Source organism: Meriones unguiculatus, chromosome 14 (assembly GCF_030254825.1).
Source record: "Meriones unguiculatus strain TT.TT164.6M chromosome 14, Bangor_MerUng_6.1, whole genome shotgun sequence".
In the NCBI taxonomy this organism is placed as follows: Eukaryota; Metazoa; Chordata; class Mammalia; order Rodentia; family Muridae; genus Meriones; species Meriones unguiculatus.
In genome coordinates this window covers 69,356,108-69,369,350 of record NC_083361.1, presented here as the reverse complement: position 1 = coordinate 69,369,350, position 13,243 = coordinate 69,356,108, and the positions used below count along the sequence as shown (strand labels likewise).

General features: G+C 48.9%; 1 protein-coding gene across 1 annotated transcript in view; it reads right to left on the bottom strand.

Annotated features, from left to right (window-relative positions):
- Pde8a (phosphodiesterase 8A) overlaps window positions 1-11,262 on the bottom strand; it is a 114,999-nt gene extending 103,737 nt beyond the window's left edge. Inside the window, exon 1 of the mRNA XM_060367445.1 lies at window positions 10,710-11,262. Coding sequence (XP_060223428.1) covers window positions 10,710-10,865 — 156 coding nt within the window. The 5' untranslated portion in view covers window positions 10,866-11,262. The remainder of the gene's footprint in view (window positions 1-10,709) is intronic.
- Between the last annotated feature and the right edge of the window lie 1,981 nt (window positions 11,263-13,243).

The following is a 13,243-nucleotide window of genomic DNA, read 5'->3' as shown; positions in this document are numbered from 1 at the left end:
ACAAACAAAGAACCAGAAAAGCAGATTCTAAGAACAAGAATTACAGAAGGTAGAATAAAAGATAAATGACAGCTCAAGGAAGCAAGTTCAGGCATGACTGGTAGGGTCTCCTTAAAAAAAAAAAAAAAAAAAAAGTCTATGTTCCAGATTAAAGAAGTAAGGGATTGTAAGCAGGTGCAATGCAGGACATTTATGAAATTACAGAGGATACTAGTATGGTATGCTATAGACAGTAAATACTACTTTCATAAATTAATGAAATGGAAATATACTGATTATTAGACAAAAAAAATTACACTGCAAAGTAGTATGCGTTTATTTAAAGGAGAAACCTTTAAAAATTAAGGAGAGTTACCATATGATCTAGCAAGTCCATTATGGGTATATATCCAAAAAGTAAGGACTCAGATATTTGTATAATCCTGTTTGACACTGTTCAAGCTGTCAAAAGACAGAGGCGACTAAGTGTTCATCACAGGTAACTAAGCAGCGTAGTAACAGTACAATAGAATATTGTTCAACCCTAAGAAGGAAGTAACTTCTGACACACACTATAAGAGAAATGAGCCTTGAGAACATTGTTACGTGAAACAAACTGAGTAGTCAAATAGAGACAGTAAAATGGAGTCTCCCCCGGGCAGAGGGAAGAAAGAGGCTCAGCAGCTACAATGCATAGCGTTTCAGTTTTACAAGATGGAACAGTCCCAGGGCTGGCTGATGTCAATGCCTGCACAGCACAGTGAGCGCACTTAACACTAAGGGACTGTGTACACAGTTCCTAAAATCAACAGTGTGTTCATCACCACTTAAAAAAAGCATGCGTATGTGTGCCAGTATTCTGCAGGGGTGCAGGGGTGCAAGGCGGCCAGAATCCCCCGGATGTCAGATCCTCAGAGCTGACGTTACAGGTGGTTGGGAGTCTCCATGCGCTGGATGTCAGAAACAGCACATAAGCACTATGTGCTATCAACCACTGAGACATCTCTCCAGCTCCTAACTAGCTCTTAAGTCTAAGCAGAGCATAGCTTGAGTACCTGCCTAGAACACACAGGCCGTAGGCCCCACCCTAACATAAACAAAGTATAATTATGTGCTAGATGATCCAATCTCAGTGAAAAATGAATATACATGCTAACATGCTGCTGCAAATGATTTCAAGACAATGAAAACTACACTTTAGCGTTTGCTTACTTTCTATAATGCATAAATATTGCTTCAGGAATAAAAGGGAACACGGAACCTATAGCCTGGTGCTTGGGTGTAGTTTAAGTGATTTTGCAATTTAAATGATCCTTGTTATTTCGTATATTTTTCAAGTTCCCTGCAATAAACAGAACTTTTATGAAAAAAGTAAAACTGTACTTTCATAAGATGAACAAAGAACCAAAAGCTGAGACTGGCTTCTGTGGACAACAAAAGGCTCCCTAAGCCCTTTGTGCTGGCCTCTACCCTATGTTGTTACAGCCTGCTGCTGTGACTGGTCATCACCAGGCCAGACATGTTCTTCTACCCTTAATATCGATTCTTTCCATCTTCATCAAGGGAAATAAAATCCCTCCATTCTACTTGGCAGGGGCTTGCAGAACATCAAATGAGGCGGTGTGCAGAAATAGCACTGGCAAACCGTAGACCCTGTACAAATTGCGGCACATCCCTCCAAGCTGGTAAACCCCGAACTGAGTCACTCTGCGCGTCCTTTCCCTTCATTCCGACCTGTCCTTGGCCTATCAGGTTTTCCTCTGCTCACTCACGCTATTCCCAAACCACTATACAAAGCTGTATCTTATGCCTGGACTACAACAGCAGGACCTGGACAGTGCCCACCTCTGGCTTTCCCTTCACCCCTCACTGTGATTTCTGCCTGAAACAATCTCTGTAAGGTGTATTTCTCGCTTAGCTACCCTTCTGGAAATAAAAAGCCTTTGGGGGTCTATGAGGTTTACAAAATGAACTTCAAACTCCTTTTCCTGATTCTCAGGCCTGCCCCCTTCTCTCCCCCATAAACAGTATCCAGGGGTTCCTCAAACACTGACAGGTTTTTAAATGTTTGCCAACTTAATGTGTCCAAAATGTTAATGGGTCTAAAACTCTCACCTCACTGAACTTTGTATTTGTATTTCCCAAATAATTCTGAAACTTCTTTCTATAGATTTATCAGCAATTTAGCTTCCCCTCCCCAACCCCAAGACAGGGGCTCTTTGTGTAGCCCTGGCTGTCCTGGAACTAGCTCTGTAGACCAGTCTGCCCTCAAACTCAGAGATGCCCCTGTCGCTGCTCCTGCCTGCCTCTGCTGGGATTAGAGGTGTGTGCCACCACCCTACCACCCGGCTTAGCTTCCTCTTACAGTGACATGTCCCTTCAAGTCTGCCCATTTTTCAATGGCTTTTTCTTATTGAATTGGAAGAATTCATATATATCATTAAAGCTTTATTAATATTATGCATTGCAAATATCAGTGGCATTACTTTTCATTTTCCTTTGATGAGATCTTCATTTTTCACTTAGTTGAATTTTATCAATTTTCCCTTTATCATAAATGCCTTATGTAACTTGCTCAACTGAATCTTCCCCACCTGGAGACATGCACTATATATATCTGACCCAGGTTCAACTCCCAGCACATGAATGGTGGCTAACCCTGTCTGTCATTCCCGTCCCAGGAGACCTAACTCCTCCCTCTGTACCTATAGCCACCGCATGCACATGGCACACACATATATGTTAGCAAAATACCCACACACGAAAAATAAATCTTTTTTTTTTCCCAAGAAGAAATATATGACTAAGAAAGGTGCAGTTTGGGGCTGGTGAGATGGCTCAGAAGCTAAGAGTGAATAGTGATCCTGCAAGGACCCAGGTTCGGTGCTCACCATCTCTGCCAGGTGGCTCACAACTCCCTATAACCTACAGCTCCAGAGGATCCCATGTCTCTGGCTGCCTGATACCTACACTCAGGTGCACACAGACACATAATTAAATTTTTTTTTATTTCTGAGACAGGGTCTCATTAGGTAGCTCTGTCTGTCCTGGAATTCATTACGTAGGCCAGGCTGGCCTTGAACTCACAGAGATATGCCTACCTCTGCCGCTAAAATGCTGGGATTAAAGGTCTGCATCACCACTTTCAGCCTAACTAAATCTTTTTGAGAGAGAGAGAGAGAGAGAGAGAGAGAGAGACTGATTCACCTGACTCTGTGGCTCCGTGGATGGAGGTGCTTGCTGCCAAGCCTGACTACCTGGGACCCACCTGGTGGGAGATCATTAATGCTCAAAAGCTCCTCTGACCTCCACATACATACCATGGTGTGCACAAGCACACACACAAAATAAATTTTAAAATATTATTTAAAAAAAAAAGGTATCTGCCTTAGCATGCAAAAAGTCCTAGGTTTGATCACCAGTGCTGACAGAGGGGAAAGAAAAGAAAATGGTCAAACTTCACATGCTATAAAACACTTTCAAAGACAGGTAAGCAATCTCATCACAAGGCAGGTAGTCTAGTCTCTTTGCCATTTGTTTTACCTGTGTCTGAGAAGAGTTGCTGGAGACTGAAGCCAGGCCCTGACACATGCTTGACAATTACTTTCTCACTGAGCCATGGAGCCTCATCCCTATCCCTCTCTATTCTCCTTCTACAGTTGAGAAAATGCAAGACCAAGACTTGCCAATTATATTATCAATCCCTGATGAAGTGGATGTCAGCCGTGTCTCTAGTGTCTCCTCCTTACACTCTTTCAACATCACCTCACTGGGGAGCTGCCACCAACTCCAACTGAGGACAAGCATAGGTGTGTCTATGGGCCATCCCACTAGCAATGGGAAAAGAGCTGATGCAGGCATATAGGAATGAAATAGAATAAAAGCAGATGAGCTGAAGAAACAAGAAGGTATGTTTCCAACCCATACAGAGTAAAAATACTATGGAGCCCCCCACCTCTGAGTCCTCTGAAGTCATACCACAGTTCAGGGAAATTTGCAACATCCTTCCTGTCCGGGTGGATGGGCAGACTACATTTCATGCTTGTAGCTGAGAAACAGCAACATAAAACTTGTCAAAACAATGCTCTAACATGATATTCCACCACTTCCTACCAAACAGAGCAGAACAAAAGTAGAACAGAAGGAGGGGACCCAGCAACCTTGCTCAACTTGAACATGGCCAAAACTGGAGAAAAGCTTTACTAATAATCTGACAGATTAATCACTAGCCCAAGGGTATTTTGGCTTTTTGTTAAAACACGTGCAACACACCCTAACAATGTTTGTTAACATTAAATAAGATGAGATAGATACAAGGAATGTGAATAAAAAACCCTATCAGCCTCAAAGACAGGCACATTTATCCAAATACTTAAGAGTGTGTCCAGCATGCAGGAAGTGTCACAAAACTAGGACACAGTCCTTGTCCTCAAGCAGCCTATACTTTACTCCAAGGCCCCAAGCAGCAATTCTAGACCTTTAAAGTGCAAGCCCTGCTAGGGGCCCAAGAAACCTTCTGGTTGGGCCTGGAGTAACTCTGGGAGGATGCCTACACGCAAGCCTGGAGCAAAAGTCAAAGGGAACACACAGCTCCTGGGGAGCCAGGCTAAGGAAGGATGTCTGTAGCCCCAGGAGAGGGAAGGGAAAAAGTCCCTAGGGATTCTCAGTCAGCTTGTTTCCAACGACAAAGAGGACAGACAGGCTGGAGAAAGGAGAGCAAATTTTGTGAATAACTGGGACAGGACTGAACAAGTTCCACAAACATAACCAACTTCCTCAGCAGGGAAGACCTAACAACACCATGGTAATATAAATTGAGGACCCCTGATTAAAACTCATGTTACTGCAGCTGGAGAGATGGCTCAGTAGTTAAAGAGCACTGGATCTTTCAAAGGATCCAGGTTTGCTTCCTAGCCATCCATATCTGTGGTTCACGACTCCATGTAACTCCAGTTCCAGAGGACCCAAAATCATCTAGCCTCCTTGGGCACTGCACAAGTATGGTGCATAGACGTATACTCGGGCTCATTAAATAAATAAATGATCTTTAAAAAAAACAGGCGAGATGGCGCATGCCCTTAATCCCATCACTCAGGGAGGCAGAGGCAGGCAGATCTCTGCAAGTTCGAAGTCAGCCTAGTCTACAAAGTGAGTCCACGACAGCCAAGATTACACAGAGATACCCTGTCTCAAAAAAAAAAACAAAACAAAACAAAAACAAAAACAAAGCAAAACAACCCAGGTGACTTAATTCATTTATAGCCTAATGCAATGGTTCTCAACCTTCCTAATATCATGACCCTTTAATACCGTTCTTCATGCTGTTGCTATTTCATAACTGTAATTTTCCTGTTATAAATCATAATTAAATATCTGTGTTTTCTGATGGTCTCAGGCAACCCCTGTGAAAGGGTTGATCAAACCCCAGAGGGCTGAGAACCGCTGGCCTAATAGAAGGTCAATCCATGGTCGAGGGGACGGGATGAAATAAGTAATTAAGAGAGCCAGGAATACTGTGTTCTGATTCCAGCTTGATTATATGGCCCTGGGTAAGTAAGTCTCAAACCTCTGGCGCCTTATCTGAAGAAGATAGAGTGATGTGATCCCTCTCTCAAGGCTGCAAGGATTAAAGGAGATATCATCTGTAACACATCCAGTATAAGAACAGAGCATACAAAGGAGGCAGCACCCAAGAAATGGCACGGCTTACCAATAGAAAGTCTGCACTCTAGGAACGAGTCCATCCCGAAAGTCTCACTCTGTGAAACGCTGACCTTGGGCCAGACTAAGGGCCTACTCCTGCCCTAGCTCCTCTCTTGTGCTCTTTAATTTTATTTGTTGTTCCCACTTTCTGAAATTCTCTCCCCTTTAAAGGTTATTCTGAGATGTCAGCCTCACATCATGAACCTCCCTGTTTCAGTGCTCAATCCAAATGAGCAAGCCGCGTCAGGGAGAACCAGTGTCCCCAGACCACTTCAAGAGGCACTTAAGAGCCAGAAGGGACCACGGGCCTCATCATAACCTTTATTTCTGTATGGAAAAGATCAAGGCTGACCCTGGGCAGGTAACAGAACTCTGACATATCTCTTAAGAATCACAATTACATTTATGGTGCTAGTGACAGTAAGTACTGTGTTTACACACGTGCGTGCGCACACACATCACAGCATCCCAGCTGCTTGGTATATACATATTTTGGAGTAAAGCTTGCTGCCTGATCTTATTTTACATGTGTTTATGTTTGCCTAAATCAAAACAATTTCCACCTTGTGTATTATCTGATTTTTTATTTTGTTACTCTGCCAAGTCACTGAGTGTATTACGACATAGGTGATATAGATGCAGAGTACTTCATGTATGTTAACAAGAGCTCAAAAAATTTTTTAGTTCTTCAGAGTTAAGCCTGGCAAAAGATTCTCTATATGGAAGACAACAGGGAGCAACTCAGCATCCGCCTTCCAATGGAGGTGGCTCTTTAGCCTGTTCTTTCAAGGGGGGGGTTGGGATGAAGAAACAAGGAGGAAGACTGGGAACTGGGGGAAGAAGACAGTGGAAAATCAGAGAAGATTATTTAGAGGAGAAGTGGGAAGAGTGAGACAAACTGGAGCTTCTGCAGCTCCCGCAGTTCTGCTGGCAACACTTGGTCACAAGTGAGCGTGCATGCAGCCCACAGTCTTGCTGTGCGCTGCCAATGTGCTGCACTATCCTTACAACTTTATAGAAGACCGACATCCAGCCAAGAACCGTCCTGCACACCTCTGATCCCAGCACTCAGGAGGCAAAGCCATGTGGATCTCTCAGAGTTCAAGGCCAGCCTGGTCTATAGAGTGAGTTCAGAACAGCCAGGGCTACATAGGAGACCCTGTCTCAAAACAAACAAACAAACAAACAAACAATGCTCACTAGCATGAATATACCTCATCCCCTGAGGATATCTCTGGAGAGCAATAACCAGAGACTCCCATAAAAGCAATCTGAACTTCACAGCCTCGATCTAGTTAAGACTGGTTTCTATTTCTCCTCTATAGGAACAGGGGAGATTTTGCACTTCTACAGCCTGTTTCACACGATCCTATAATTCAACGACTATTTCTGGAAGGCCTACAGGAGACAGCAAACAGAGGTCTGACTGCCCACCTCGCAGCTGATGAGAAAGGCTGGGCAGAAGGCACCAACCAGCAGCAGCCCGCCGGATGGCAGTGAACGGTTCTCTGTCGCTCCTCTCTTCATGCACAAATGTTTCAAGCGTACCTTAAGACTCAAGGCCCAGCTAAGGAAAATGAAAAGAGTCCATCTAAAAACTGACAAGACAATATTGAGGTGTTAGTTAAAACTCACACTGATTAAAAATAAAAGCGTAAGTGTTCAAGCTGAACACAGCAGCCATTATCTGTAACCACACAGGCTATATAACTCCTGGATAAACAAACAGCCACAGTATTTTCAGTAATACTTAAATAGGTTCATGCACTCACCTCCCAAGTACATTACCAGATCTTAAAGTGCCTTTGGACTCACTAAGAACTAAATCGTATTTGTTGAGGTCTACTGTTAAGCGTATTTCTTGTACTCTGAATACTGTAGCCCCGTGGAAGGAATCAGAGCCTACTCTGGATGGCCTACGACAGAACCCTAAGAAAGAGGCTGGACAATCAAAGAGGTCTAGGAAAGGCAACCCGAAACACCCTTTGGAAGATCACAAGGGATATATATTTATATTGTGTGTGTGTGTGTGTGTGTGTGTGTGTGGGTTTTTTTTTGTTGTTGTTGTTTTTGTTTTGTTTGTTTTTTGTTTGTTTTTTTTATACAGGGTTTCACTTTGTAGCCCTGGCCATCCTGGAACTTACCCTGTAGGCTAGGTTGGCCCCAAACTCACAGAGACCCACCTGCCTCTACCTTTTAAATGCTGGGATTAAAGGCATGTGCCACTCACTACCCGGTGATCACAAGATATTTTAAGAAACTGAGTACTCTGACAAAGCCTTGCATTTAAAAGAAAAAAAAATTTTTTGCTGAAACCAGGTTTAGGGACATGCACCTATACGAGGAAGGTAGGAAGCTATACTAGCAGGACCCCAAGTTCCAGACCACCATGGGTAACACAGCAAAACACTCTAAGAAAGAAAGAAAAAAGACAAAGCAGGGAGGAAAGGAGGGAGGGAGGAACTCTGCTGAATTCATTGTCAGTATTCCTCAAACTGATTTGATCATTCCTTTATTCATGAAATACTTATTAATAGTCCATAGGTTGCTGCATGGAATACACATAAAATATAGTACAGTGCAAACCACATTCTGTTCAAGCTGAAGTGTACTTAACCATCAGTCTTTCAGCAACTGTGAGGAACTACTTCCTCCACAATTTCTTGTTTAAATTCTCTCGAAGATACCTTGGATTGCTGCATTCTAAACAATGAACACACACACAGTGCTCACATGCCTGCACATGGAGGCCAGAAGGCCACCTCTATACCCGTGTGGTGTGTGTGAGTGCCCCTCTGCCTGCGAGCCTGCGTGTGGGAGCTGGAGGGCTGCCTCTATAGCTGTCTACTTTGTTTTTGGGGACAGGGTCTCACTGCCTGGGTAGGCCACCTGGACAATAAGCTCAGGGGAACTGCCTGTCTCCATCTGACCCCAGCTCCAACACGAGGCTCAAGAAACATGCCAGCTTTTATGTGGGTATTGAGGGTCCAAACTCAGCTCCTCGTTCTTGCCTGACAGGCACTCTACCATCTAAGCTATCTCCCAAGCTCCCAGCTCCAAGAGCTTTTTGATGAACTAGAATAGGCTCAAGATATTTGTTAATAAGGAAGCAAAGTACTTTTAATTTGATCTTGCCAAAGCTTTTCTTCTGTAATATGTATTTTTCAGATTCCAGAGCACATTAATTTTAAAAAGTACATTTACTTTTTTCACCCGATATGCCTGAATTCAGTAACAGAGATGGGGTATCAGTATGGGCAACTCACACACAAAATATGGGAGGGACTTTCATCTCTATTGGTGGTGCTACTGTAGCTTGTAATTTGACTCCTCCTCCTCTGTAAGTGTTAATATTATTTTTAAACATCTTCAGTGTTTTATAGACACAAACTGCAGTGATAGAAGTACCAGTGAGTAAACAGTAAAAAAATAAACTCAACCGCTATTTAGCACCTATTATATGCATGCCATGAGGCCAGCCGCTGTAAGGATGAAGGCAGGCGGACCTAACACAGGCAGAGGTCTGTCAGCAGAGCACTTGGAATAGAAACTCAAACCCAGAGAACTGTGGAAGGCAGAAGAGCACTTTGCTGCACAGGAGAGGCTTACAGGATGCCTAACAGAAATGTTAAGACTCCCAGGCCAACACAAAAAGGCCTGTAAGAAGCAAGGTGTCTCACTGAAAAGATGGTTTTGGAATTTAACATTGGCTAATGAAAAAAATACGTATTTGATTTGGGTCAAAAAACTGTCAAAAACGTGACACTTGTTAAGGTTCCCACATTCAACCTCATCCGTAGTCTCTTGTTTGCTTGTAAGCCTGTTAGGCTTAACATGTAAGGCTCATTGTCATTAAAAGCAGTTTGGCCTAAAAGTCTACACTCTAGCCTTCACAGGTTTCTTTAAAGAAACAACAGGAGAAAGAATTCAACTTTTGCTAATCAGAACATGATTGGATTTTCACTTAAGAGTACGGGCAGGGCGGGGCAGGCGCTCCAGCTGGAAAGCTGAGCAAGATCTTCTCTTTCCTATAGAAAAAGTACCACAATGATTGCTGGAAATTTAAGACAGTTACCTAAACCAACTACGTCCTTCAAACTTGAGAAGTTCTGCAGGACTCAGTAAGCAAGAAGAATTATTTTAAAAACGACAAAAGACTTTAAAACTTGCTGGTAACCTAATGAGGAGTTTATGTTCCAAAACTGCAGCCAAGCACCCCACAGTCTGTTTTACTACCAACGCATGAGATGCCACTCCAAAATCCCAAATGTAGGTGGCAAGCTGCTGCGCTGTGCCTCGGTCAACTTTCATCTTTCCTTTAGAAAACCATAGCCCTCGAAACTTCTGATAAAAGCTGAGGCAAAAGGCGCCCAGGCAGACACGCAATGAAAAACAAAACAAAACAAAAAACCCTCTATGTCCCAGTCAGATTGCCTCCATAAAACATTAACTTTGCCCTACCGAATCCTTCAAAGATCGCGTCTCCAGGAGCAGTTTCTAATCACACAGGCTTTAAATGCCAACACGTATGCTAATAAAGCCCAACTTCGGATAACATGTGCGGTGAAGCCAAACCGATGTTCCAAGCTTCCATTTCAACAGTCCCAAAGAAGTGGAAAAGTGAAACTTCACGCGCAAAGAGGAGGACAGACCTTAGCATCAGCCAGGCAGGGGGTGAAGGATGGGGGTGCGGGTCGAATCCGTCCCGAGACCGACAGCCCTTCCCTTCCCACCCTGGGAGCCACAAGAGCAGAGCGCACCCCGGTTTACCGTGTCAGGGGCGTGACAGAAGATTCCCGAGGTCCCCCACCCACCCAACAGCGCTGGGAGGAAACTGACTGGCAGCGAACGATCCGGCCCGGGAACGAACCGACGACGCGGCGGCTCGGTCATGGCCCCGCCGAGCCTCGGGCCACCGCAGCCCGCGGAGCGGGGCGGCTGGCGTCGGTCCACGGCGCGGCGGCCGCCTGGAGGCCCCCGCCGGCCCCGCCGGCCCCGCGTCTCCCCGGGCTGTGGGCGCTGCTCACCTTCGCGGCGCCGCCGTCGCGAGGCTGGCGCTCCGCGAGCCCGGACGCGGTCGACCACCGCTGGCTAGACCTCGGCGCGGGGCCCGGCGCGTCCTCGTCGACCCTGTGGCTCGCCGCTCGGTTGTCGGAAGTGTGGATGCTGGGGGCGCAGCCCATCCTGGCGGCGGCGGCGGCGGCGGCGCGGACACGCTGGCGGGCAGCCGCGATCCGCTCAGCAAACGGCCCGCCCGGCGCCTCGGGGCCGCCGCGGGCGCCGTGTCATCGCGGCCTGAGCGGGCGGGCGGGCGGGCGGCGGCGAGCGCGGGTCTCGCGTCAGGAAGCGCGGCCGCCCCTTTTATCGCGCTGCGGGCGCGGCGGCGGCGGCGGCGGGGAGGGGGCGCTGGGGCGGGCGGCGCGGCGCGGACGCCCCTCCGAACATGCCCTTCCCGAGGCGGGAGCCGCCGCCGTCTCCCTCACCTCGCCGCGCGCGCCGCGCTCGCCCCGCTTCCGGGCAAGCTCGGGGGAGGAGATTTGCGCTCTCGCCGCCGCCGGGGGGCCGCGAGCCCGCGCCGCCGCACTCGCCCCGTCCGACTCTCGAGGAAAAAACCGGGGCCGCTCCGCCCGGCAGCGCCCGCTCCTCGGCCCGCCGGGTGGCCCGGGGCGGGGGGGGGGAGCGCCCCTCGTCGTCGGGAGACCCGTCGGGGAGAGCCCGGCCCTCGGCCCCCGCCCGGGCTGCGACCTCGCGGCTGGAGGGCGCGGGGCAGCGGGCGCCTCGGCTCCCGTCGGGCCGCGCCGTCGAGGAGCGCCGAGGCGGCTGCGCGAGCCGGGGAGTTGAGCAGCCGGCGCGCCCGCTCCGCGCTCCGGGCCGCGTCTTGCCGGCAGCTCGCCGCGCCCAGCCCCCAGCGGTGACCTCCAGCGGCTGCTGGCGTCAATGCAAAGCAGCTGGGGCGCCCGCCGCCCGCTCCCGGGACCGCCCGGCCCAGAGCATGCGCGGCCGCGACCGCAGGGGCGCCCAGCCAGCCTGCCCGGGGAAGGGAAGGGACATGCTCAGGGCCCCGTAGCCGTTCCGCTCCAGGGGGCCGCCGGGTTCAGTGGCTGTCAGGTCACTGTGTTTGAGATCCGGAGCTGTTGTCCGTTAAGGGCCCCGTTGGAAGGACCCCCGCTCCGAACTGGTCACCACACGACCGGGGGCCCGGGCGTTATTGACCGGGCACAGCCCTTGCTCCAAAACCCCCGGTTGCACCCGGATCTGTGTGACAGCGATGCTTCGAGGCTAGTTTGTGGAAGGACGGTTCCAGTTTCGACGGCCCCCAAAGATCAGGACCCAGGGAAGGGGTGTGCGCGCCCGACGAGCGGGCATCAGGCCCCTGAGGACCCAGGATAAGGTGTCAGGACTGCAGCCCTCACGTGCTCCCAGCCAGCTAGCTGTGCGACTCCAGACGAGTCTCTCAACCTCTCTGGGGCTGGGGCTGGAGGGCGACGCCCCTGGGTGTGCATCTGGTACCCAGAGCCAGACACTTCGGGGGCCCTCCCGCCCTTCCTCGCTCTCCAGGTCCACCGGGACCCCGGCGGGGCCGAAGCTTCCTTTCCTCAGTCCACACCTTTCCTACCCGCACCCGGGAGCGACCCTGAGAGGCTGAGGCTCCCGCCCGCGGACTGGCTACTGTGAAGACCCGGAGATGTGCTCCGGCCTGAGTCCCTGCGGCCACGCTGAGACGGACACAGGTGCCTGGTCCCTGGGGGCAGCTGTGTCGTCCTTGAGCATCGATCTTCGGGCCCAAAGGAGGGCACAGGGCGGCTTCCAGAGCGGATAAGGCTGGAGCGGCTTTGGAAACGGGTCCTCTTTTTCTGGCCGTTGGCACGTGGCTCCTTTGTCAAGTGAAAGCACTCTGTCCTATGAAAGTATCACTGGGTCCAAGAAGGTGTCTTGGAAAACAGGAAAAGACTTTTTTTTTTTTTTTTGGTAATGTCACCCGCTATTCCACCCAAATTGTAGTGTTTTCGACTAGCAACCTAAGAGGGTAGTTTTTTCATCAGGCAGTTGGATCCCTGGAGAAAATGCCTTCAGCATTCAAGTCTGAGGCTCTTCTCCCCGCCCACCAGAAGTCTGGCCTTGAGGACTCTGCACTGACCTTGCTGGTGAAGCTCCAGGAAGCCCCAGCCCTCCTGGCCCTCCCCTCACGGAACGGCTCTCAGCGTCCACGCTTTGTCTTGGCCATCCTTGAGCTCTAAGTCAATAGCAGGGTGGGGCCGAGGAAGGGAAACTCTTGGGAGACCAAAGAGTGCGGGTACCTTCCCCAACTTCTCTGCCAGTCCGAGCTGGTTACTTATTCTCTCTCTCCCTCTCTCTCTCCCTTTCTCTCTCTCTCTTGCCCTGCAATTTAGGAACCCACAGATTTGGAACCTGAGGCTAAGAACGACACTCAGGCAGATTGGAGCCATCTGTTTACTTCTGGATCTAGTAGAGGGAGCCCGCTTGTCCTTAAGACTTTAGCCTGGGTCAGTGTTGGAACTGTGGACAATAATTCATCAGACCCCTCTGGCTGGAATCTGCA